The sequence below is a fragment of the Lichenostomus cassidix genome, chromosome 2 (genome assembly GCF_008360975.1).
Source record: "Lichenostomus cassidix isolate B80296 chromosome 2, HeHo_3.0, whole genome shotgun sequence".
Taxonomy (NCBI): Eukaryota; Metazoa; Chordata; class Aves; order Passeriformes; family Meliphagidae; genus Lichenostomus; species Lichenostomus cassidix.
The window spans coordinates 9,077,942-9,105,889 of record NC_139482.1 but is presented as its reverse complement, the minus strand read 5'-3'; the positions used below and the strand labels follow the sequence as shown (position 1 = coordinate 9,105,889).

Genomic DNA, 27,948 nt, shown 5'->3' with positions numbered 1-27,948 from the left:
CAAGCTGGGGTAATTTATTGGACTTCCAGTACACAGTCTAGCATCAAAGAACCCATAAAGACATTCCTAGGAAATTAAGATGGTGGTGTTAAATGACACATGGCAAACACACCCTCTACATCCTTTTTTTCTAGAGGAAAAGATGTGTGCATCCAGAGGCATTGCCACCTGGCAATTTAAGAACTTTGTAGGGTGACTGGTGAAGTTTTACTTAGGGTGTAAATATTTAAATAGTCTTGGATTCATTAAGTATTTCTTTCTCTTCCAGAGCAGAGAACTTACCTCTTTATTTATTTATATAGTAATTTTTCCTCTTGTAATGAAAAACTAGTTGAATCTATAGTACCTAACTTCCTGCACACTAGAAAACTATATGGATTAATTAAATTAAGATGAGCTTTAAACATTTTGTTTACAAAATGTCTACACCGGAATCTTCTCTTTCAAAAGTCTCCTTTCAGGCCAGGTTGACTGGAAAATGTATAGTGGAAATTTATTTTAAAGACAGAAGCCTATGGTAAAACTCTTCCTGACTTGTGCTCATACTATGTGTATTATTTATCATCCTCAGAGCTCTGTTTCTGCTATTCTTAGCATGTGGCTTTGTTTCATTCAAGTAGTATATTGTCTGTGAGGACTAGTTAGGAGCAAACTGTACAAGGCAATGAAAATCTCTTTTAATTTTTATTTTAAAAGTTCATGATGCAAATTATAAGGTGCAAGCAATGCCAAGACAAAATTGCTTGCATTTTGATTATGCATTAATGAAGAAAAGAATTACTAGAAATAAGAATTCAAGTAGAAATCTTCCATTTTTATATTGTGCATTTATCTCATTTTGCACAGATGATGTGTACCATGAAATGCATCCAGTGTGCAGGAAAGTCTGCAGGTAATACAGCTGCAGGATGGAGACAGGATTGTCAATGAAGTTTTTTAACTGATAGTAAAATGAGTTTTGAATATTTTTTTTTCATTCACTAGGAAATAAAAGCAAATTAACTTTTTAATAATTTCTTAAAAATCATAGAAGTCTACTGTTGCACTTAGGCTTCTTACAGATTAACAATTTGATTCCTGGTTTCAAATTCCTGGGTGCTTATCCTTTCTCCCAAAGCACTGAATGATACTCCTGCTTTAATTTAGCACTCCTTCAGACGACTCTTTTTGGATTGGCTAATTTTTACTTTCATACAAGCTTTTCTGCTTTGGCTTCTGATCACCTGAGCACAGTTATTACAGGGCAGGTAAACGTGTAGAGTTTGAGTTCTGTTTGTTTGGTAAAGCAGGGCTCTCTCATGTCTGTTATGTTTCCTGTATTATGGCTGTCACCTTCAGTTTGCTCACGCTGTGCTTTCTGTTCCATTTCTTGTTTGGCCAGTGTCAGGAGCTTGGGCTTGTTATCCTGGTGGGGATCCATGCTGCTGATTAATAGCACAAGTGGCTAAAAATAGGTGGAGTTCAAGCAGGCGGCATTTGCTGATAATAAAATGTTGTGCTTTTTATCCAGGGTTCTCAAATGCAATTCTAATCAGGTGACAAAATGACCACTGCTGCTCACAGGATGAAGGAACTGATGTATCATTTTCTTAAAGTCATCCTCTGCAGAATGGGAATTTCTTGTGAGTGAAACAGGGAAGGCACAAGCATGTTAATCAGTTTAAATATTATCTGCAGTTATTTTTCTGCCATGGCTGAGAGGCTCCTGCTGAGGGAGGCTGTTGAGAGTGTTGTGAAGAGCATGTTACAAATATCTTATATGCCTTTCCAAGCTGGAAGACTCGCTTGGTTGTTTAACTAAATACCATAGGTTTTGCTTGCATTTGAAATTCTGAAATCTATTGAGCAAACATAGGTGTAATGAATTCAGAAACTTATTTTTTCCTCAAACCATTTTTAAGGAGCAAGTATTTCTCCTATGAAGCTTACAGTTGTGGTTTTCATTAAGTGGGACATGGAAAGCTAAATACAAGCAACTGCAGGCAACTCTCATACCCCTTGACATGTGTCATCAGTCAGTAATACATTTTCAAAAGTTTCATCTCTAGAGCTTGAACTAAAAGTTTTGCTATTTCAAGAAGATTCATCTGCTTGGAAAAACTGTGGCAAGTTCTTTCAAATGTTTAAATTGGAAGTATGTTATGTTTGCCCGCTGGAAAGGAAAAGCCCAAAATCTTACAATCGTTAAAAGAACAATAAAACTTTGTGGCGTTTTTCTTTTGTTTCACACTCAACTTGAAAATATTGTTTGTGCATAAAGTAAGAAAATATCATTAGCATGAAAAATAATTCTGGTTGGATATAACCTGTGCATGTTTGCATTACTTTCCTCATTGGAGCACAGGATACCCTACCCTGCCTAAATCTTGGCATTTAGATCCCAGAAGACTGCCTTTGAATTACCTGAAAGTAAAAATTGCTGTTCAAAATTAGAAAGATTGAATACACTGAAGCCTGGTTTCCAGCCTAGCCAAAACACTAGTATTTGGCTTTTCTATACCTGAGAACTTACTTATGACTAAAGAATAAGAAAATAATATATTCACTTTACTGATGAAGTAATTGGACTCTAGTGAAGATGGCCATGCTTTCTGGTCTGTAAAATAGCTCATCTTCTGCTCATGGTGTAAGAAAATGTCTCAATATTTTATGGTGAAAAGGGAATGTACTGAGAAAGTAAGAGAAAAACGGAAGCATTTTGATCAATAGTGTTGTATCAGATATTGGGAACCAGAAGGCCTAATGCATTAAAACAGAAGAAAAAAAGCAGTCAGTACTCCTATATTAAAAAACAAACAAACAACCACTACCACCAAAAACTGAAAAAGAAAACCCCAACTTTTCCAAGTGTCAGGCTAGACACTTTCCTGTTCTGCTGGAGTATTTTATGCCATCTGTCTAGACTGTAAGATCTTTAAGGCAAAATGAGATACACAAATGGCACATAGACCACTGCTAGGACTGTTAATTGCTTAGTTTTTGCAACATCTGGCACACATTATATAACACATTTTCTTCTGCCTGTTAAAAGCAGATAATATTTATTTACCTGCCTGTCACTAGGGCTTTGAAGAGTCTCATGGAAACCAAAGGAATAAATGAGCCCTGGAGGGGAACTGTTACTTTTCAGACATCACAGTCCAGACACAGCCTCTAACTCCAGGTTTTTAAACAGTGTCTTGCCTCTCACTGGAACAGTTTTCTGATGCCTTCTCCCTGAACATCTGCTGATGGCCACTTTCAGAGCCAGAATCCAGGTCCAGACAGAACTCCCCTGTTGCAAATGGCCAACCTGATGTTCTTAAAATTTGCATGCTACTGTGGGACCGTTAACGTTTCAGGCTGGTGATTTTATTGTGCTATCAGTGCCACCTCAGTTGACCAAATGGCAACAGTCATAAAAGGGGAAGAAAAACATTCTATCTTCTGTTGCCTGTGTTTCCTTCTGCTGAGCTGAGGAGATATAAAAGAGCCCTTGGAGTATCAGAATTGAAAAGGTCTCAGCTGGAAATGGTTGACGGCGCTGCCTCTAGCAGAGCAGGATAACAGGAAATAAAATGGGACCAAAAAGTTCACTGTGCAGGAATAGCATATACAGAGTTAAGCTTGAACTGGGTCACATAACAGGAGTTTATTCCTTTTTTTATTTCTCATTATTTCTTCTGGCTTTGAACCATTTCTTTTAAAAATGAGACCTCTTCAGTTAGTCATCATAAATTAGTCATCCACCAGTGTTTGAGGTATTGCCCTAAGTGAACTAGCCTGCTGTAGTAAAGTATAATTCAGATCCTGTGTAGCCTTTCTTTGTGAACAGGGCAAATGAGCTTGGATGTGGTCTCTGTTTCTTTGTGCTTGGATTCCAGCTGCTGTGACTGGTTATGGAGGGCTCCTGCATGGCTGTTCTCTATTAGCACCTCACTGCAGAAAGGACCCTGCTGGTGCTGTGCTTACATCTCTCTGACTGCAGGAAACATCCAGATCCTATCTAGCCATATTTATCTGCATGAAGCTGCAGAAGCTAAAAGTCATCCCACGGTGTTTTAGCATATGTTGGAAAATGAAATACTGTCAAACTCCTACAGTACTTGAAATAGACTTGAAATAGCCTTACAGTTTTGCTCCCTTACACTTTTTCTGTAGGGGTCATTCAGGGATTCAGATGCTGTGGGGCACAGAAATAGAGAATGAATCTCTCACTTGTCGAAATGAAAATTAACCTTCTGAACTAAGATGGCTTTAGATAACTAGAATCCCCAGTTTCATGCCTGCTTTCTGTGTTACACAGAAAGTGCAGAATGAATAATTCAATACATAATACCCAAGTTTATTATGTGAAAAGAGAAATGTCTGGAAATTTTATATGAACGATATCTTTGTCCTTTTTTAAGGCTGATTGCTACCAGCATAGATGATGGTCTAAAAATGTGCTAATTGTTATTCTGTCGTACCTTTTCCATGTAGGCAGCAAATAAATTTCATGTTCTGATCAGCAGTATAAATCTGCAAAATAACATTCTTGGTGCCAGTTGCAACAAGTAGGAGTTTGCCATTAATTTTAAGGTGGCTGAATTTGATTGCTCTGTGTACAGTTAAAACAACTTTACAGATGGGAGAAATATTGAATATCAGTACTTTATCATACACAATCATGAAGCCATCCATGCTGGTTTGAGGGTGGTGGATGCTGTTCTATTGAATTTTGCAGTCTAATTACTTTTCCTTTTGTCTGTATGTGTTTGTGTTTGTGCCTGATGACAGTCTTCTCCACAGACTGGTTTATTACCCCATGATTTTACAATGACTAAGTAGTGATGCAAGGAAGATTGGAATGGTAATTCCCTTTATTCTACTGTTCTTTACGTGGCTAGCATAGGTAAGGTAAACACCATAAAATAATTTGGATTTTAATATTGACTGCACAAGTACAAAATGAGATTCTACCTTCCCATTGAGTCGAAAGGAGAAACCCCCCCAAGCTAAGGTTTCTAAATCATCACCTTAATTCCCCAGATGGTTATTTTCAAGTGGCAGATGATTATTTCTGGAATCAAAAATCCTACTGCTTCCTGATGTGTTATTTTAAATTTTTTTCAAAACTGCCTTTAAATATTGTTGAGATATAGATATCACACATAACAAAAAAATCTAATCCCAAAATAATAATCTAGAGGTAAACCTGTGGGGAATGTTCTGTGTTTTTTTCATGAATGCAGTGATTATTTGAAACCATTCTTGTCTGTATCAGGATGATTTTTAGGCTGCAGCTGTCTTGCTGAATATTCATTATGAAATGCTTGTATTTAAAAATAAACCCATTAGATTTGTTTTCATCACACAAATTTGCCTCTCACTATGTGCCAGTGACCTAGCATGGTGACTGCATCTCTGAGCTTTAGGTCTCCATGGCAAATCTTCATATTGTAGCTTCCTTTTCTTTCTTTTTTTTTTTTTTCTGTAAAAATATCCAACAATTTGTCGATAATGTCAAGTATTTTTAGGAATGGATTCTAAAAATATAATGCAAAGTTATTTAGCTGTTCTCTACCTTCTCCTTTAAAAGCCAATGTGAGGCTACACTCTCTTGTCCTAGGCCCCCATCTCTACCATCATACTTTCAGGATAAATTGTGTGCTTTCCTGCCTGGACTTATTTCTGATTCACAGAGTTGCTCATTTAATAGCAGAAGGCATTCTGTGTGACCAGAGCAAAATAGAGGGAAGGGGAAGCATACTTCTTTTTCAAGTAGAAAGAAAGGTTAATTCACTTTTATTATCCTTATTTAGTTGAGGAACAGCAGCATCTCTTCTATAATGCAGCAGAAGCCTTTTCCCAGTCTGCTTTAATTCTTGTTCCTGTCCTGAACATTTAGGATCCAAACTTGTTATTTCAAAAACCAGTGAAGGCCTGTCAGTGCCTACACCAGGAACAAGATACTCCCTTGGTGACTCTTTCACTCTATATTGTGGAAATATGACCACCTGCAACACTGGAAAATGAGGCACAGGGGCAGGCAAGCCAAGGTTCCAATGCCAGCAGAACTAGTGTCAAGCAGAGACATTCAGCAAACCTTGAAACCTCATGAAGCAGTTAAATGCAATGTACAGGGCCTCATTTTTTAGTTCTTCCTCTTGAGTCCTTGTATCATGGGAATCTGTATTTTTCAAAGGTTTTCAAATGATTGAATCTTGACAAAATTACCAGTTCTGAAGAGGTGGACTTTTGGTTTTTTGACATCTTAAGGAACACAGTAGAAGGGTTTCATCTCAGGTAACTGAAGTGCTTAGGCAGTTGACATTTACTTTGAAGATCACGACAAGAAACCTGCAAGACCAGTTGACTTTTATGGCATGGCTCACTTAGATTATTTTAGAAAACAAGTCTGTGTTCAGTTGCCTGACAAAGGGCACCTTGAGTTGTTTCAGGTGCTGTGGGTATTCTGCCTAATATCTCCTCACACTCCAGAAAGGACTGAATCTCCCACCATGTCTCTCAGTGCTGTGTGGGTATCTTAGTCTGTGGTATCTCAGATGGCAGTAGAAGACAATGTTTTGGCAACAAATTGCAACCCTAATTTGTTACAATAATAGCAATAATAACAATAATAAAGAATAAGAATATTTAATACATGTGTGATCTAGACACGCCTAATATATTTGTATCCATGCAGGTAAAATACAGATATATATACCAGCAGTTTGCAAAGACAAACACTGATACAGAGTTTTGCAGAGTGCTTGGCACTGACTGAAGGTGGGAGAGCTGAGGTGCAGCAGTTAGTGAGATTAGCAATCCTCTTTGATCTGTAATTGCAGCTGTGTGGTTCGTGCTTTTGTGTGCTTTGCCTCCCGCTGGGGCAGGCGCTGCACACTCAGGAGCTTTGCAAGTGAAAACATAATGTACTGTATTCTTCTCACAGAAAGGGGAGGGAGAAACCAAGCAAAAAATAACAAGAAACAAAAGCAAAGTACTTTTAGCTTCCCTTCATCATAAAGGAAAAAAGAACACAAGAGGAAAATAGCTTCTGTATTTTTAGGCATTTGTGAGTCACCCTAAATCTCTTAGGATATTTTAGTAAAAATTATATTAAAAAAGCTTCTATGAAGTAATGAACTCGTAAGTTTTTCCTTGTGACATATTTCAGTTGCTTTTTTAAATTTTTTTTTCACTTCTTCAGCGTAGAGAATCAGTTATCCATCTGGGAATGCAAATGTTGTGAAGTGAGCCATGTGGATTTTAAGAGGCAAAAAGACTGGGTAATATTTTCTGAGGCTGGTTGTAGCATTCTGTAGTTCTACACTGGACTATTAGTAGTAGCAATAAAGTGGTTCCCACAGCTGGGAGAGTAGGGCCTGATGGGATAATCCATGTTTTAAGCTCACTGTCCTGCCCATGAGGACCAAATTGGTAACTGTACATTCTGGGCTCAGGCAGGTGTGGTGGAGATAGAGAATGGGTTAGAGAAAAGTTAAAGAGCTGCCAAAGAATGACAACAAGGGAATCACATCCTTAGAGAAGGTTTTACCAGCAGAGCAGGTAAGGCTTGGAAGTTTTGGAATGATAAAAGGCTCCAGAACACAGTTGTCATTGGAAAGCTTGTGGAGGCTTTCATATCTCTTTTGAAATAAAGTATTATAACTAAAAGCAGCACTAACAGAGAAGCAATTATCTTTTACATGTGTTCTACCCTTAACCCAGAATTACATAAATCGTGTTATTACATCATCAGATGTCAATGGGCAGAGCTGCTGAATATAAGGAAAGTGAGGATTTTCTGAGATGCAGGTGGGATGCAGGGATTGTCCACACACTGTGAGCCATGAGCACTTCTCTCCCCCTTCCTCACAGCTGCTCTCTCTCCTCACACTCTGTTCACATTGGGAACTTGAATAGCTGGGTTACTCTGAGGTATTCCTCCAGCAGACTTGGGCCACTTGTGGACCATTTTTCCATGGAACCTACACATTAACTTAATGTTGTTAGTTATGTAAAGTTGTTAAAAATTTTTGTGGCGTTTGCTCAGGAAATGGCACAAAGTGTTTTTTGATTTTATTGTTCTGCCATGACATTAATAACTAAAGGGAAGTTGAATTGATAGACAAAACCTCTTAGCTGTAAAAATCCTGAGTGTCTCCTGAACCAAGTTTTAGCCAAGAGTCTGCCAGTGCACATTGTGCAACAGCAGAGTAACAGTGCAGCTCATATTCCATGAGCACCATTTCCCCCATGTTCCTCTCTGTGAAAACGTTCCAGGAATTTATACAAAAGGAAGAGAACTGTAGATACAGAGATTGTTGTTCTGGTCCTTGACCTGATACTCTCCAACTGCCTGCAGGAAACTGAAGCCACCTTCTCAAAAAAGGCCAGTTTTTGATGTGAATCTGATAGTTAAGTTTTATTCTTAACAAAGCTAAAAGAAGAGAAGCAGCTGTGTATTGTTTCCTTGTACCGAGTAGTGTGTAATAACACATCACGTTTTGCTTTTTTTGACATAGCATTAATAAAACAATTTCAGATCTTTCAGGCACTCTTGTCACAGTCTCATATTGGTTTGAGAGAATACTTCAAATGAGGTTACACTGTAAAAAATAATAATTCATGTAGTCATCTGGGCGTAATTTTAATATCCTTGTGCCTGTACTTCTGCTGCATGATATATATAGTTTGTAGGAAAGAGACTAAAGGTCACAAACTTTGGATTTTTAGGGTGATTTATTTGTTGCATTTTTTGTATTTGTTTTTTTAAAGTCTTATAATTAGGATTTTTTGAAAACACTGCACTGATGTAGAAAGCATTGCATACACATTGTTCCTTGCTTTCTGCAGAGTATTGGATTCAGAAACAGCACAAAATTAGATTTGTAATATATTAATCAAACAGAAAGTCTCCAAGTATAGTTTTAAACATTATGTTTTAATGTTTTGGCTGAAGTTCAAATCCTGAAGGAAAAAAATTATTATTTTGAATAATACTGGTTCATTAGAATAATTTAAGAATTTTAAGAGGGCTCCCATATGAGGTGCCAGACTGATTCTAAACCTTGCTGAATATCATGTCTCACAGAGTTATGCAAATGCTGGTCAACTGCAGACTGAAGACTCATGTCTGGAACTTCATGAAATATTAACATCAAGCATTTTTTGGAGGAAAAAAAGAAAATCCAATCTTTAATTAATGAAACTTTGGAATCAACTTGCAAAACTATCAATGGGATTATTATAAAACAACTTCTGCTCTCAGGATGCCTCCAAGAAATGAGAGAGCCTCCCTCTTCTAAACTCTTAGAAATCCCAAGACAGCATCCTGTAAAGTCACTGTAACATTCTAGCAGGGAAATGCAGGGCTGTTCTTATCTCTGCCACTGGCTTATCTCTGTACCTTGGACTTTTTATCACTTTTAACACATCATGCATTATGGTCATCTCTGTGGAGGTTATTCTCCTGCACTTGCTTTTTAAGACCCACTTATTTTCTCCCATTTCCTCTCTTGCACATTCTTCTTCTTCAGGTGTTGCATAGTGAAGTGTTCACTATTACCTCAGTAAAACTGTGATTCTCCCTCCAGAGTTTTCTTCAGAATTTGTACCTTTTACTGTTTCCAATTTTCTAAGTTTCCTCAACCCCCTTGATTTTCTGTCTTTCCAAACAGAGAAAAAAAAAAAGAACAAGAAGAAACATCAGAAGTAAAAGCTGGTAATTCCTTTATGAATTAATATGCCCCATTTTTTTTTCATTGTGTATGCTCTGGGCTAATTATTGTTACTAGGGTGAGGCTGGATTCAGCAGACAGAGCCAGCTCTGGGGTTCAGAGCAGCTTGGTGGAGCAGTGGAGGAAGCTGGGAGGAAGTTCCTGATTGGTGAACAGTGGGGTGAAAATTCCCATTCCTTTCTCTTTTCCATTATGTGCCTCCTATCTGCTAACTCTCACTAGCAAGGAATATCCATGAGGAGATAGGGAATGAGCACAGAGGATTCTGTAATATGGAAATAAAGATTACAAAGGAAAAATAGCAAAGATAAAAAACTCAAACAGGAAAAAAGTAAGCATTTGGACCCTAATTCCCTGCTCAGATACTTCAATTCCATGAAAATCAATAGATGTTGGAGGCTAAGTTAATGAGAGCTGGTGTCTCTATGGCTACAATATAGCAAAGTCTTTTGTCTACTCTTAATGGTGAAAAGCACCTATATAAACTCCTGACAGCATCCAGCCTTCAGATTTTTTTCTTTCATAAATGGATTTTCTTATGTGCAGTTTCTCCTTGTTGTTTAAATGAGTGTAACAGATGAACTTCTAGAATCTGAGAGCTTTAGTCTTCTAATGATATTTTTATATTTTTCTGGAAAAGAGAAAAATAGCCTTTGTGTACTTTTTAGGAAGGAAGCAGAAGATGAATTCTGGTGCTGTTCAGCATGCCTCGTATTTGTCATATTTCAGATTATCTCTAATTTTCTTGGCTTCCTCCCCAAATTGCCTTAATCATTAGGCTTTTTCTTAACTACATTGCTGATGTGTGTCATTATGGTGGCTGCCTGTCAACAGCTAGCCTAGGGAAAATCATCTCCCTGGTCTCACAGAGTAGGCAGAGCTGCTTCACAGACACAACAGCAGAATGCATTCTAGGACAGCTGGCTCTGCTGCCAGCCCCAGAAACATCAGGGTGAGTCAGGAGTAATTAGAGGACAATTAGTGGTCAAAATCAAGACCATTCACTCTCAGTTCTTTCAAATAGGTGGAATTTCACAAAAGTAAGTAGGAATGGATCATTTTACTCTCTAATGAATTTAAACAGCTGTCTGAAATGAATCTATACTGGATAGATTTAATTCTTTATCAGCAGTACAGAGTACTGTCCTAATTCTGTCCCTTGTCATTGTGATGCCCATCTTGGTGGTTACAGATACTACTTGCCCAACAGGACTTGAACAAATCCACATGGTGCTGCACATTGATTGTTTGTCAAGAGATAATTTGTATTGATTGGGGCAGCTGAGTTCTTGGTAATTTAAAACAAAATTCTAGTGGATAAACACTTACACGGTTATTTGATTTTTTTCTATGGAAAGGGAAAAGTTTTGGGCATCTTCAGTAAGTACTGTTAACTTTGATGTGCTACCAGTATCCTTGTATGACCTGTTTCTCATAACTCTGTCCCATCCTAGAGGATGCTGCTGCTTCATTCGCAATTCAGATTCCCAGGGTAAATTGTATAGATAAATCTTGATGTCACAGTCCATTGAATTTTACCTAATATTATTCTTTTTCCCCTCAAGAACTCCAGGAGACTACGACTTTCTTCATTGACTTTCATTATGTTTCTCCAGTACATGAATAATTAATGTGGATGACTCTGGACTGTTTAAACTCTTTATTAAAGAAATTACCAAGTGTATATAATAGTGTCTCTTCCATTAGATGAGCACAGGTGATTTCAGCACTCTAAATTAACATTATGATGTGATTCAGAAATGCATAATAAAAATATGAAGCTGTTTTTCCAAACAGCACCTTTTACTGTTATCTACATCGATCAGACTTCAATATGGATACAGGGAAATAGACAGATTTAAACTAGTGTTTGGGTCCTTTCTCCCTTTTTTACAGAACTCATCTGTAGCTCCCAAGCCCATGTTTGTCCAGATTAGAATTATTTCCCTGCAGTAAATGACTCTGAACTAGCCCCTTGCCCTTCTGTCTTCTCTGAGTGACATGATGCTTTTTTTCCCTGCAAGTTGTTTTTTGCCAACTCCACATGATAATTTGGACTCAAATTAACTGTGAAATACAGATTAATCAAAAAGGAGAGGGATTTTTTAATAAGTCTGAGGAAGGAAAACAGAGGAGACTCCATGTGACAGACACTGGTCATACTGCAGCTCTTGGTACAGCCATCATTGCTTAAAAATGCTGTTCTGTTTTCTAGGTAAAACATAACAGAAAAGCCAATAATACTAGAGAAGTCCTCTGCAAAAAATTGTTTCTGCCTTGGAAGTCTGCTTAAGACAGTGTTGGGAGAGGAACATTACCCCTAAATATTGGATAATTACTTATTTTTAGAGGCAATGTAAATGGATGAGAATTTCTGTAAATTCCAGTTATGTTTTTTGAGCACCAAGGAGATACTCATTAAGAATAATGCCAACTAGTGAAAAGAAAATTTTGCTACTTGTTAGAGGGAAATGATAAACATGTCCCTTTGCCGTCTTTTGATTCAGCAAATAATCAAAGGTTTCCCAAGACAGGAGGCAAAATATTAAAGAACCATTAAAAAAAAAAAACCTGCTGTAGCTGAATCATAGCTCTTGAAGACTGAATAGTTTCAGAGGATGGGACATAAATTTCTTTACCATGTAAGTGTTTTGGATATTTTATCTAAAATAGCTATCTTCCAAAGCACATACTCCCCAGACAGAGTTCCTATTTCCTCTAGCTAATGGTTCATTACTTCTTTGACCCAGCTTGTCTTAACCTTCACTGTGGAAGACATCTAGAATTATGTTATAATTAGGATTTAGAATTCACTCCTGTACTGCAGGTTTGTAAAACAAGTATGCTGGAATAGACTGGCAGTTAGTGATGGGCAAAATGAGGCTGACAGATATAATGATGCCAGCAGTTCTTTCACAGAATAAATATCACAGAGGCCTCTGAAGTGCAATGCTTGCTGCCTGTGTGCAGTGATACTGAGGAAGGCATTGCTGGTAATGTCATACTCTGCTGTGTGGAAGCTTCAATGTTATATCTTATGGCTATGGATAATACTGGAAGGTTTTTCTGCCAACAGATTTTGTGGGGAAGGATATTGTACAGGAATGGCAGGTAGAAAAAATCAGGCTGCTTGTTGGTATATTTAAACAGTGAAGTGGAATTATTGATTTAGACTCAATGGTGTTCAGCCTTCAAATTCTCTGCTAAACACAAAAGTAAGTTTTGTTTAGTTATAGTTGGGATTTCAGTGGGCATTGGTTGATTTCAGTTCCTGCCCTGTAGAGAATTTAATTTTAGCAACTGGTGACCAGAAGGTATTGAATGCGTTACTGAAGGCCTGCTCTGGATCTTTATGACATTTTATCTACAGTTTGTGAGTACCACAATTAACAATCTGTAATTTTGAAAGAACAGATCCTACAATTTATATTGTAAAGATGCTACTTATTCCCAAATATGGGACACCAAAATGGCAACGATTCTTTGTTTGGGGCTGTGTTACTTGAGTAAATCACATTTGACCCCTCCTACCACAATTAAAGGGTGTAGATAAAAGATTTCAGTCTTGATCCTAAGAAGAAATAATGGTAGTTTTTAAAATTATCTTCTATTTATTCTCCAATAAGGGGTTCATCTGCTACTTTTTTATTATAAATAGGGTACATGTTAGTGTTCAGTGTAACTAAGTATTAGTAGAGCTACTTGTTTGGCAGATTATACCTGTGCTCCTTATTTGCCTTTGAGTGAATGGTGGTCTTGCTAAAGAAACAGAGTTAGAAAGGTAGCAGTGAGAGAACTGTAATTTTTCAGAGGAGATAATGCAAGTTATTTTAATATTTACTGTGAAAAAAAAAAGACAAAATGGCACACCAAATGGTGAATGAGCCCTTTTCTGAGCCCTGGGCAAATGCAAATGCTGTTCTAGAGCTTTCTTAGTGATGGACTTTCAGTGTCTCTTCTCATCATGACCTGTTATTACTGCTCACATCTTCAATTATTCTTAGTAGTGACCTCTCCTCAGAGCTCCCCAGAAGAAAAGCCCTACATCATTGCAATCGTGGCATTAGTAATCAGATAAGCTAATAGTATTTCCCCACAAAGCGATTTTGTTCTTTAGTGTTGAACATGCTCAGACTTCTTACATGCAAAGGAAAAGATCTATTTTTTCCCCCTAACTGCAGAAAGGACAAAGTACAGCCTTACATAGCATGAAATAATAAAATACATCATAGCATTCTTGAGTATTATGTTGCCTATTTAGTGCATCAATCCATACATGTTGAAGGGCAAGTGAGATAAAGAGGGGAACTGAAGTACTGATATGTAATGCCATTGAGGCTTCAGGGGTAAATCTTGGCTGTAAGTTTAGTACTGAAATTTTTCCTATATGTATGGAAACTCTATTCCATGATGAATTATTCTGGCTAGAATCATACTTCAATATACAAATTAGCATGTATGAAAAATGATTGAAAGAAGGGGTAATTCTGAGATGAGGAAGTGTTAGTACCATATGGTAACACTTATGGGAAATCTTTCCTTACTTTACTTTGGAAACTTTTCGTGTAAGAGATTGCACAGTCCTCTAGTTAACCACTGCAGGGATTTCTTTTGTCATCTTTCTGACTGTTAATTTGGATTAGAGTAAAGCCTGGGTTCTTCACCAGGGATGAATGCTCCATTGTATGAGGCTTTGTACATGCACATAATTAAAAAAGAAAGAAATAAACCCTTCTCTCAAGAGTTTGCAGTATTTCAAAACATCAGGCACCTATTACATTCGAAAAACATAAAAGGGTGGAGTAAAGGAATAAGATCAAAGCTCCCTACATTTTATACTGGCATATGTTTTTCTCTTGGAAGAAAGAGCCCCTCTGCTATTATGTGCCACTTTAATATTATTCTTGACCACATTGATTTACTGTTCTATCATCAGTAAACTACTATCCAAACAGTTGTTGATAAACCAGCACAGGCCCTGATGGCTTGATAAAATGCCTCTTCCAGTGTAGAAAATTCTGGATACTCCTGAGAACCTGAGGAGACAAAAAATAATGTAACTGAACCTACTCCAGCTCTGAAGAGCTCTGAATGGAGGTAGCAAGACAGAGCAAATGCTGCCCCACTCTTCCCTCATCTCTCTACCTCTCTCCCATCACTTTTCTGCACTTTTCCACACCAGAAGGGAGGCAGAAGAGGAATGGTTGAGTGTGCTAGAAGAAGGGAAATGGAGGGCAGCTGTGGAAATGGGTGGGATTGGGCTGCCAGAAAATGCCAGCAATCAATAATGATAAGGTGACAGAGCTGTTCACCTGCAGGAGTGAAAGGAGAGGACAGCTGGGAGGAGGAGCAATGCATGCACGTCTCTGGAATGGCACGTCTCTGGAATGGCATGCACGTCTCTGGGAGGGCCAGGAAGGGGCAGCTGCAATCTGGTGGCAGGACAATGTTTTCTCAGAGTGTAGGAGTTAAAAAAAATACACTTCTCAGGAAGAGAATGGGAGTCTGGAACAGAAAAAAGAGCAAGGGAGAAAGAAGGAAAAATTTAAAAGATAGGGCCAGGGAATATCCAGGTTTTTTATCAAAGTGAATGCTAAAATGAAACTAAAGTAAGGAAAGCAATTGATTTTTCACAGCCAATTGGTAAGTTTTGAGAGTTAAGTGTATATACTTACATTGGAACTCACCTGTGTAATCCCAGGGTTTGGGAAACCGAGCTGAACTCTGCTTGAAGCCTGTGATCAGCTTAAAGAACATTTTCCCCAGACATTCTTGCAATTTTGTGTAATTCTAGACTTGCTAAGCACACATGTGTGGCAGACAGATGAGCATGTGTTGAATATATCACAGCTTTAGCAGACAGCAAATTTATCTCTCACCTCTATTAGTGAGAAGAATATCTCTTTGTCAAACAGATGACTTCTTCCATCACTTTTCTGCAAGTTGTTTGATTCTTCCTACCAATATGTCCAGATTATCATTTGTTATTGTTGGGCACCATCTTGATTTCTTCAGTTAAAGCTATCACAACTGTGTGAGTTGAGTGGTTCCAAAATGTAATTAGTGGACCATATTTCTTAATCCTATTGCAGGAAAATAAACATGTGACTCGTTATTTAGAATCATCCACAGCTGGGGCTAAAGACCCAAGGAGCCACTGACCTGCCCAGGTGTTTCTTTTTTTCTTTTTTTCTTACCCTCACCATCAGTGTTGAGCTCTACTCACCCTTCAAGGTCTCCTGACCTTACCTGGCAGCCAAATATGAAAGAAACAGGTAAAGATGGGGTGAATTTTCATTCTGGACTATTAAAATGTTAAAGATCGTTGGCATATTTTGATTAAGGAAGATTAGATCATTGGCTAAAATTTTGTGATGGGGAGGGGTTGCTAAGGTCTGCAAATGTGAAGAGACATGAAGTGCTTACATGGAAGTTGTAAGAGAGTGAAAGGAAGAGGTAGAGGACCCTCAATAACACAAAGGATTTAGAAGGTTTATCTTTTCACAGTTTCTGATTGAGAAGTAGAGAAGAAACTTAGCTGTTCTTGCCTATTGTTTGTTTCCTTGTTTTGATGATTACAAGACAATTTTGATAAAGAGGGGCTATGGCCTACTTTTTCATTTTAATTTAGAAAAATGTTTACAGGCTTTTTGGCATTCTTGGATGAGTTGTTTAGTATAAGATCACCATGTGTTGGTTAATGGGGAAGAGGACAGAGAAATAAACATAATATAGTCTATTTGAGTCATCAGTCAATGTCAATTTAGAAAAAAAAAATCCTGATACGCGAATTTTTACAGCTTTTTCAAGATGAAGTTCAAGTGATTTCATCTGCTGCCTTGACTGTCCTAACCTTCAGTGGCTTCTGTTATAAATTGAAACAAACAATATGTTCCAGTGCAATTTAAACTTTCCTATTTTTTTCTTTAGGAAAGCAGAACTGCTGTATGATTAAGAGAAGGAAATAGTTTTATTAGTGTCTCATGAGAAGAGTAACTTGACAAAGAAATTTAAACATTTAGGTCCTGTACTTGCAGCTGTATTTTGTGACTTGGTACTGCCTGTCTGAGAAACAGCACTGGAGATGTAGAGTAGAGGGGGAGGAAGGGGAGGCAGGAGAATTTGCAAGGCCCTGTGGAATCTCTTCTTGTGGATATTTAATAATGCACCATGTAAATGTGGTGTAGTATACATTATATACAATATCTTGACCTGCTTTGTCACTTCTGAGATGTGGGCACCATGCAAGTGTTAGTGAAGAGGTGAATTTCAATGCAAGTTAAGTCAGAATAAGAAACCTCTTTAAATTCTGCATTTAGCAAGGTAATATATGTTGGATAATTTTATGGAGAGTTTGTTATTTCAAGGCTGCTGAGTGAAGTGAGATTGGGGATTTGGGTTTGGTGTTTGAAAGTGTTGTATCAACAGTTTATGTATACTGTGAGATTATTTGTAGTAGGAAGATTTTTTTTTAATAGAAAATGCACTGTAATTTTGTTCCCATAAGGCATAAACTGAATTAAATGTATTTTGGAGATGATACCACTTCACTCTTCAGTGTTGACTTATTACCACCATTACTAATAGTAGGTAGATGGTATTTAAAATGAAATATGATGCTTCTTAATGTTCCAAAAAACAGCAGGAGATAAATTAGTAGTTAAATTAGCATATTGACTGGTTGGGTGAAATATGCATAACAATCAGCTTTAGCAATAAATAACTGGAACCAAAATATTTTTCAAGACATCTTGGAGGTCCTTGTCTATTTTATAGTAATCAGATGTGGATATAGTTTACCATGCATTGACTTTATTAATTTTACTCTCCAAGACATAGGTTTACAAGTCTAATTGCATCAGATTCCTTGCTGCAGCGAACATCAAATAAACAACAGTTATTGAAAGAGAAACTAACACATGATAATGCCAGGGGTTTTTTGGGTGCTTTTCGTGGAAAATATATTAGTCAGTAACAGCAAAATCAGAATTCTGTATAGAGGTAGCTTGGCTGTTGATTTCTTTGTACCTAAGCAGGCTCATTTTGTTCGTCTTGTATCTGGATTTTTCTGCTTGTGAGAATATCAGCATAACATAAAATGGCCTCGCCCTGGCAGGTGGCTGCAGACAGCAGGTGGTTGTAATCTCAACTCCCAGGTGCTTCAAATTCAGCAGAGCCTAGGTGACCCAGTCACTGTTCTAGTATACCAGCTCACCAGAGATATTCCTGGCTGAAACTTCTCATCTGTCACCTTTTGGATCCACAGCACGGCAGGATAGAAAATAACTACAAAAATGATTTTTCCCTTCATCACAGGACAAAGTCAGCAGCCCTTTGCTGGACACAGATATTTCAGGCTTCTGGCTTAATTCTTTTGTAAACTCCCAGGAAAACAAAGAAGAGCAGTTTAACCAGGGATGTTTCCTAGGCATGAAAAGAGATAACTTCAGATTTCTGGAAGCAGGAGCACTGAAGTACACATCCCTATGTCTAGTTTATATTGGTGCTTGCAGTTTTCTACCTCTTTTATTACTTTTTTTTTTTTTACTGCAAGCATTCCTTTTTTTAAGTGATGATTGCTATGCTTTTAATTAGACTCTTCCTGTGCTGTGAACTCTGTGCAGGTGTGTTTGGTCACTGCCTGTCCTCATTCTTGTCTGATGTTCTTTATGAGTCAATGTGGAGTTCAGGCATCCTCCTGCCTGGCTGGGTCAGTACCAGGACTGCAATCAGGTATATTCATCGAGCTTTCAGACACTATTTCAGGTCAAATGATTGTTACAGCAGACTTGTCTGGAGCAAAATCATCCACATCACAAAAATATGTTATGAGCCACAGTTTGTGTGTTGTGTAGCACACAATTTCTGCCCTACTCTGAGTGAAGAAGCTTTCCTGGTGTGAAACTTCCCTTTCAAAGGGTGCCAAATGCATATCCCCAGTTTCCTGGGGCATGGGTAGAAGGATGAGAGAACTCCTATTGGTGTGACTATTGTAAATCTCCTTAAGGTTATATGTATGTGGTCTTTGCAGGTAGGTGTGGGATGGATGTAAAGGACTCTGGTGGTTCTCCAACATGCCTTGAATTCACATAGCCTTGCTTAGCTCAGACCTAGTGTGTGCTAATTAATTCTGCTGAGAGACACAGCCTATTAGTTCAGGTTTAATGGTGTGCTAATACAGTTACCTGCTAAAAGCCAGAAATTTCTAAGTCACTCTAGTCTGCCAAAACTTTTCTATTAGCAGGGTTAGGAGCCAGGTAATTCATGGTCAGAGAGTTTTGAGCCTTTTGCTTCCTTTTATAAGGACACCTTACATAATCCACTGGACTCTCTGGTGGATAGAGGTGCTGTTATTCTGCTTTTGTGGACATAGGTATGGCTGGGGAGAGAGGATTTGCTCATGTGTTTGGATCTGGTGTAGTTCCTGGCTGGTTTCTTGATACAAAGTGTGGAAGAGTTTGAGATTGTTTAAAATCTATAACTTCGTGTGTCCATTTATAAACAAGATATTTCCTAGAAAAATTAAAATTGTGAAAATGTGTTCTTGAGGGCAATTTCTTTGTTCAAAATACAGCTTAATTCCTTAGATTTTCTCTGGTCCTAGTTCTTTATCACTGTCAGAAAATAGAGAACCTATTGGTTGGGTACAAAGTGAGAGCCCTTAACAGTAGCAGGGTATTTCACAGTGCTTTTGCACCTGATCCTTGTCCCTGTGCCCTGCTGTGCAGTGACCAGAGCAGAGGCACATCTTGCCCACTTCCTGTGCTGCCCAAAATCTCAGCAGGGTTTCATTTTGTTTGAGGATAAAGGCAATAATCACTACTGTCTCAATACTGGTTGGGTGACACCAAGGGAACAGAACAGTTTGGTGACAGGGGAACAGAATACTTCATCCATGAGATGTGTACAAGTGAAACAGCTGGGATTGCCAAGCAGGATGCAGTTTCTAGGGGCAAGTATGGAGCTGGTGTAGCAGGGGCTTGTCAAGCAGCAAATTTGGGAACAAATTTCCTATTTAAATGGAAAAAAATCCAAGGATATTTTTCGTAGACCTATCCTGATTTGTCAGCTGTCTGTGAGGTATCATAGTGTTGGTAGGGATGGCTTAATTTTTAAGCCTTTTTCCAAGGTGTTACTGCTCCTGAGGATCTAGACATGGTCAGTGGTTGCAGTTACTAAATCCAAGATAAATCTGAGCAATTTATAGGCTAACTTACAGGCTTGTAGCAATACTGTTAGGAAACTCTTGGTTTCTTGGTGTATATTTTCCTGCTGTATTGCCAGCATTACTGTGCTGTGGTATTCTAATGTATCCAAAATTAGGAGAACATAAAGCCCCTCAAATTACTAAATGAGAGAGACATACATAGTAAAAACCTGAACTCTCTGCAGAGGAATGAAGGGAGGAAGAATCATCAAAAGTTATTCTGGACACAGCCAGTTAGTAAGATGTGTTCTCTAATCAGACTTGTTCTGGACTTTCTCTACTGACTAATTTCAACTTCCAAGGCCAACCAAATAGCTGATTCTTGCTGAACATTTAACAGGTCTTCAAAATACACTAATTATCCACCGTTTGAAACCTGTGTTAATTTTTACCTTTCTATTGTGTTTTTAGGCTGCCTGTTTGAGGATGACCTTTGCAGATCTTTTGAAGTCTGTATAAATGGTAAGTCTTCAATGTTTTGTTTGCTGATTAGTCTGTCCTCCACTGTGTAATTGCTACATGGTTGATTCAGTAAACCAAATGCATGGATGAGTGAGAAGGAGAGGAAAAGAAAAAGTACCAGGTGTGACTATTCTAGTCAGCAGTTTGGGGAAATTTAATGGATTTTAAAATAAATAAATATTGTCTTAACCCTGAGCAAAACCATCTCCTTTTATGTGAAATAGATTGTAATTTAATTAAACAAACTGAAATATGCTAACATTTAATTTGTCTTAATATGGGTGAAATAACTGTTTTGTTACCTTCAGGTTGTTCTTCTTTTTAGAGGATGATATTGAGTAATTATCAGTCTCCTCTCCTTCAAAAGTTTTTATTTATTGTAATGAGAAAGAAGGTCTCAAAGGAACACCACAGTTGTGCATTATACTGCTTCCTTTTTCTGTGATTTTACTTGATTTATGCAGAAATAACTTTCTTTTGATGTCTTTCCCAATTTATTTTCGGTAAGTCAAAAAAGCCAACTCAACATATGAATGAGGCTAATGGAATAGCAGGAAAGAGGTTTAATGATAGCTGAAGATTGTTAATGTGTTACATGAAATAATTTAATTCCTGATGAAGGACAGAGGATGTTTAGAGAGAGATCTTTGAAACAATAAGTGTTGTTAGATATGTGTGTACCTGATGAAAGGAGGAAGAGAGTGGTTTTAATAGTGTCTTGTGACGTGGGAGTATTTGGAAATAAATACATCTGTAATTAGGGGGTTAAATTCTTTAAATTAAGTACTGTATATGAAACTTTTGTCTGTGAATGTGTGTCATAAAGAAGAAGTTCTGTTTTCTATCAAACACAGAAATACTCAAATGGGTCTATTAATCAATTAGGATATTAATAAAGTTTATCTAATGAACATTTAAGATGAAATGAAATTGAATTTCTGGTACTGTTTAACATCAGACAGATGCAAATTTGTAAGAATTCTGTATTGACAGTTCCCATGATTGACACCAGGAAGGGTAGTGGCAGATTTCTACACTGATGCATTTTGCTGATTATCAATATTTTCCAGTGCCTAGGCTGAAGCATTCCCCAGTGCAAGCAGATTTAGGTTTTATATCAGGTTTTATGATAGGCCACTGTCATATGTGGCAGACAATTCATAATGGGGAGTTTATGCAACAGATGATACTAATTTCTGTACTTTAAGGGATCTCTCCATTGAACATTTTGCTGTTCCTATAAATGTAGCTTCCTAACTTCTTACTCTACCTCTTTTCTTAAATGAAGATGCAGTGTCTAAAATCTCCATGTGACACTCATTAGCATGGAAAATCAGATAATGTAAATTGAATCTTTGAATTTGAATAGACCTTTTCTGTAAATCTACTTATATTGTGGCATAACTGATGGTAAAGAAATGTCAGTAATTAATAAGTCAGTTGATCAATACTATTTTCTAACGTCTGATCTTGTTTTAAAAAATATTTGCAGGGATTCTATCAATGTGTTTAAGGTAACTGCAAAGTTGGTTTTTTTTGTTGTTTTTTTTTTTTTTGTCCCAGCTGGGCAAATGTTGTCTAGAGTGTATTTTAAACACTGTCCTTGATGCAAATGAAGATACCCTATTCCTGAGAAAATAGGCATGGTCTTTGGAAGATCATGCATTGAAATACTAAGAAACTATCAGAATCTACTTTTTTTTTTATATGTACCAGAAAGGAAGTGGGCCACTTGCTTCTGAGCAATCCTTCACATTTTTCCTGCCCAAACTGCTGCTGATTCACCTGTATCTCTGAATTTTTTCAGAAATCTTGATATATTAAAATGTGAGCACTTTGCTGGGCTGAAAGCTCAGGAACTGAGGTTTGTGGAGGTGACTGTGCTCAGAAGCAGAGCTTACTTTGTGTATTTCAAGGTCACGAAAAGGTTTGCCTCCTTTCTTGTCACACAAATGGGTGTTTCTGAAGGACAGTGTGAAAGTGGGTAAGAAACACTGCTTTTCAGTAGCATCTTTGATGTGTCTGTGCTCTGCAGATCTGCTGCTGACTCCTTCAGGGAGGCTGAGAATTTTGATCTTTTCCTCTGCCTCCAGCAGAGGCAATTGAACTGACCACATTTATAGAAAAAAAACTAGGTTTGCCTACTGAGGACTTAAGTCACAGTATTTGCTCTCTCCCATCATGTCATCAACTGGGTATTTCAAGTACATTTCATGCATCAGACTTGTAAAAGCATAACCAGAACACAAATAACTGAGCTATTTCATAGCTTAAAAAAAAAAACCCTACTGTTCTTTCCTTCTCATTTCTTCTGAGGAAAGATTTTGACTGAAAGATTTGGATAAATATTCCTTTGCACGAGGAAAAAAATTGCTGTGAAAAGAATGGTTTTTTTATTGTTAAAAGCAATGTAATAGAGTTATAAGATCTGACATAAGCAACATAACTGCTTATATCAGAGATAAGCACTGCTTACATCTGTTAAGGTCACATGCTGTTTTTGCAGGGTAAAGGACCTGCTGTAATAATGGTTGTTGACTTTTCTGCCACTTTCCCTCATCGTATAAAGGTCTCTTGGCTTCAGTGATGGGTTCTCACTTATGTTTGTTTAATAGCTCCAGCAGCATTCATGCAATATTAATTTATTTCCACAAACCTTTTATCAGTTTTCTGAGCTGCACTGACTCATCAAGTGGTTAAAAAGGAACATATTGTTTCATGTTTATTTTAATGGCATAAAGATAAGCCAGGCAAAAAGAGTGAGTTAGTTTTCCTGGACTCTTCCTTTGCAAAGCCAGAACTTTGAGAGGTAAAGTGACTTAGATGTCATGTATTTATCTTCTGGTACATCATTGCCTCTGTCTTGGAGCTGGAGGAACTGACATTTTCACCCATCTAGAATGCTTGAAGCTTGAAAGCCTCCAGCTAAAAACACTTGATAGGAAAGGTGAATATGCCTGTGAACTGCAGAATTGCATAGAAAATAATCTGGCACGCTATAAACGTGGAAATGCTTTCGATCCAATAAATGCTCAGAGGAGCTGTTACAGATAGCAAATAATGTCTTAATTAAACAAAATATATAAAAGGAAAATAATAATGTGAGGAACAGTATTTGCAATGAGTAGTGTGTAGTGACACATCTGTGGGTAAAGATAGATATGGTTTTCACATGTTCACATACATTTTGCTGTCTGAGTTAGAAGTTTAAGCAAGAGTTTGCCCATGTATGTATTTTTTCCTTAACAGTTCTGCCTAGGATGTGCTCGTATGAAAAGGAAAGAAAAAAGCATCAAGAAGGAATTTTTAGAGCATCTGAGACAGAAATCCTTCACTTTACCCTTGAACAGTCCTTGTATTTATATACTAAATTTAGTACAGCTGGATAAGTGGGAATATGTCATGTTTTGTTTTGCATTTTAAGTGAGAGATAAAGCAGTTCATGTAAAACATCAGCTCGTGTACCTTCCTTGTTGGAAGGTTTAAACAAACTGGCTTCTGAAAGCAGCAAAACAAAGACAAGTTCTTACTCTTTCTCATGAAATCATGCTGTTGAATTCCAGCAGTGCCACTGGGAAAGACACCATGTGCTACAGATAAAAGCATTCATTTCAAAATAGCCATCCCTTATTGGTCTCTTTCCTCTCTTTATTAAACTGTTTTAACTGCTCATTTGGAAGAATGGTATTCTTCCCTTTAGCTTTAATCTGCAGATATTTTGCTTCAGAAAGCAGCTTTGTGCCATGTTTTATGTGGGCACGGCTATCATGATATCTTTGCTCCCATCAACAGATCCTTTATAAATCAGGGCAGTTTTATTTATGAGCGAGGTTGTGGCTGCAAGCCTCCTTCCTGCATGAAATCATAACAGGGTTCATGCAGACAAGATCAGATAGTAGAAAACAACTCAGTGAGGCCAAGCAAGGAAAGTTAATTAAATGCAGTGGTTGGCGCAGAGCGCATCATTAAGTCAGGCCTCGCTGACAAACACCAACCTTCTCCTCGGAAGACACGGTCTGAGGTCTGCAGCAGTGTTTGGAGAAGCTGTGCCTCTGGAAGGCTGGGCAAACAGCACTGCACAGCTGAATCAATATTGCTTTATGTATTCAGGCTGCACTTGGTAGGGGGGACTTAGGTTGGCACGGTGTGTCAGGGGCACCCAAGCATTGCAGCACAAAGTCATGAACCTTTCCAAGTTTGCATCTCTCCAGGTAGTTCAGAATATTAACGTGTTTTCTTCCTCAGCCGCAGAGCTCCTTGAACATTTGGAATAGAAGTTATTGCATGTGCTGGTGATGAGCCATAAACAGTAAACATGTGCTACAGATGATAAGGGAGAGAACTCAGGATCCCTGAAATGGTTTTTTGAACTTAATGTGTTATGCTTTGAGGTTTTCCAGACCATTGCCTGGTAGGATGGGATTGCAGAGGGAGATGCACCTCGGCATTGTTTAGCTAAGAGATGTCTGCAGCAACATCTGCGTTTGCAAGGCACTGCTCTCCAAAAGCTATTGAATTTTTGTCAAATGACACCATAAATCTGAGCCTAAGCTTTCCGAGCCCTTTCTGTGAGCATCAGTGCTTGTTGTAACTAAATTCAGACTTGTGAGGAGTATCACTAAGTAGTACCTCTGCATGCACTTGCTTTATTGTTTGTAGAGAATTTCTGCTCTTTTCAGGGATGTGGGGATTCTTCACAAATAAGTGAAGCTCTAATACCACCTGATGTCATTTCTTACCTGAATTCTGAAGCAAGTGGGAATGCATGGATGTTTGCATTAAAAATCTGACCAATTATTTAAATGCTAGGGTTTACTTCTGTACCAGTTCTTCCCTACCAGTTCAAGGAAATGATGGGACTTTTTTGTCTGACACTTAATTTTTTAAAATATGCTTTCAATAAGTAATGTCAGAAAAATGTCAAAATCTTGTGTGGTACTCAACAATGAGTAAAGCTTAAAATCTGCCACTGTGTAATGGTATTCTGCAAACCCACATCTTCAGAAGTATTTACAAACTTCATTCAACTGAAATCAAGGGTGAGTTAACACCTAAATATTCCTGAGAATCTGTGGTTATGAGGGCGGTGTCTTAGTTATTAGGAATATTTTACATTTCTTAAGGAAATACACAAACATTTAGAAATAAGTCTGTGGGAATAAACACCAGGGTAGAAATTGGCTCATTTTTTTTGCCCCCCACACTTGTTATTCATTAGGTTATGTGATGTAATAGGAGCAAATACATGAAATGGAGTTTGTTTGGGAGGAAGACTCTGATTTCCCATTAGCCTGTGTACCTCCCTTGTGTTAGCTCTCACTTCCCCTGAGCTATTTGAGGTATTGGAGGTGAAAAATTAACATTTTAAGTCTTAACAGAAGGTCAAAATGTCAGTGTGATGATGACTTCATCTTCTTTACTTTGAAACAGTGTGGTAGGGCTTTTTTCCCCTCATTGAAAAAAGGCCCATCTGTCTTCTAAACTATGTATTTGTTCTTGTCTTTGTCTCAATGTGGTGTTAAGACAGCTGCCTGTGTGAGAGTGGGACAGAAATGTCCAACACAACTGGCATTAGAACTGGAGTAGTGATCACAGGTAAAGTTACTCTCTCTTAGGAAAAGATGCTTAGCATGATAATGCAACTGTGGTTATCCACTGTTCCAGCTGTCAGTAGAAACTTTTCTGTGGGATATTCTTTTTGTGGAGAATCTCAAGGTGCAGCTCCTGCAGGGCAGAAAAGCAGCACTCAGACTTCACTGGCAGTGTGCTGTTCAGCACAGGTAGGGGAGGCAACCATAAATCTCCCCCCAGCCATAGGTAATCTTTTATATTCCTGTGTCCTGTGCTAGAAAATAAGTCTTGAAGCTGCTGAGTGCTGCACAGTGTTCTTTCTTGTGGACAGACCTCCTTTTTCTCAGAGCCTAGGCAAGAACTCTGCTGTGTTGTCACGAGGAAACTTTAATTCTATCTTAATGCTGTTACCTGTGGCAGTGTATTTTCGTGGCTTTCACAGAACCAGGGCAAGTGTCATAAGAAAATTGTTTAACCAGTGTGGTTTTGAGTGGTTTTGGGGGAATTTTGGTATTTGATTCATGAAGTTTGATGAAAAGATTCCACCTCCCCACCAGCAGGCTGGGGGATGGGGAGTGTTTGTGTGGGAAGGCTTGACATCACTGGGGAATAGCCATAGTTATCTGGTATTTTTCTCTCTTAAAAATTATGCATTTACAGTGATAAGGTGGATGAATCTCCAAAATCTATTGTAATGATCTGGTAGTAAGTATGATTAAAATTCTGAAATTTTTGGAGTTGCCTTTTCTTTTTTTAGATTCCATATTTCTCTGTGAAATATTTGAGGTGATATGAAGTCTTGCAAGATGTGTTTATTAACAAATCCAACCAAATCTTTTTTTTCCTGCTCTTTTTTTGAACATGTACTAGGCATTATATATACAATTTAGGGTAACTTTGAACATGTATATTACACTAGCATGCTAAATGTTTCACGAAAATGTGTTTGGGTATTAGAGATATTGTCTTTATCTTGTCTCTTATCCATGTGTCGTGGACCTCTTTGTTAACTTTTTGGGTAAGCTGGATAGAAACACATTCATTGGACATGTTTGGAGATGTTCCCTATTTCACTCTTTTATTACACTAAATAAAAGAAAGTGATTTTAACATTTGAGAGGCCATGGAAAAGTACAGCCTGTTTGCTAAAGACATTAGGGAGTCTCAGTAAGGTTTGAGCCTGATAAATGATGAAACATGAGGGCCTGAAAAGGACAGTGTGGTCTGGAGAGAAGAAGAGAACACCAAGGGATAATGTTCTGGCAGTGAGGTGGAAAGCAAATGAATCCTGGTTTGGAGTGACACTGCAGCAATCTGTCTCTGCTGTAAATCCATCATAGTTTGTCCTCTTCTTTGTCAAGGGACATTCACGAGTGTGGTTTACTTTGTGATTAAGATGTTGGGGTTATAGCTTTTGAAAAAACAGAATAATAGGCTGTTTTTTTCTTCAACTGTTCACCTTTGCTAAGAAAAACAAACCAAAGCACCACCAAAAAAAAAAAAGCATAAAATTTTTAATGAATACGAAATAGTTATAAAAATTGTCAAAAGAGAGGAGATGGTGAGTTGGCAGTGACAGCTTCACAGCCATATTGTGATCATTGGGCAGCCCCAGATTTGGGTGAGATATGACCTTTTTTCTGTTGTTAAAAGATACCTTCTGCTTAGCATTTCCATTACTTAAAAATGTGTAATTCCAAAAATGAAGTGCTCAACAACTACTTACTTATTTTGGGCTTCATCTGTTCTCTGTCAGAAGAGAAATTGGTTCTTGCCTTTGTGCCCCTAAATAGCAGTGACTTGTTTCAGTGTAGCAGTGGTTAGTTGGGTCAATCAAATTAATTACTGAGGTACTTTGGTAATTAACAGAGGCATTGATGGGAAGGTCTAAAAGAAGACAGACTAGAAAACTAAACCCATGCCTTGCTTGGGAAAACTGTGCTTTTAAAAATATTCATGCTGCTTGTGTCTTTCTTTTTGAAAACTTCAGTAATCCTGTCT

The 27,948-nt window shown here is 37.8% G+C and overlaps 1 protein-coding gene across 2 annotated transcripts in view; it reads left to right on the top strand.

Annotated features, from left to right (window-relative positions):
* Nucleotides 1-27,948, top strand: part of PTPRN2 (protein tyrosine phosphatase receptor type N2) — a 634,777-nt gene that overhangs the window by 46,434 nt on the left and 560,395 nt on the right. Inside the window, exons 1-2 of one of the 2 annotated variants that reach the window (XM_085050285.1) lie at nt 15,955-15,982; nt 20,326-20,376. In XM_085050285.1, coding sequence (XP_084906411.1) covers nt 15,970-15,982; nt 20,326-20,376 — 64 coding nt within the window. In that variant the 5' untranslated portion in view covers nt 15,955-15,969. Of the gene's footprint in view, nt 1-15,954; nt 15,983-20,325; nt 20,377-27,948 lie in introns of those variants that run through there. The other variant, XM_085050284.1, reaches the window with a different exon arrangement.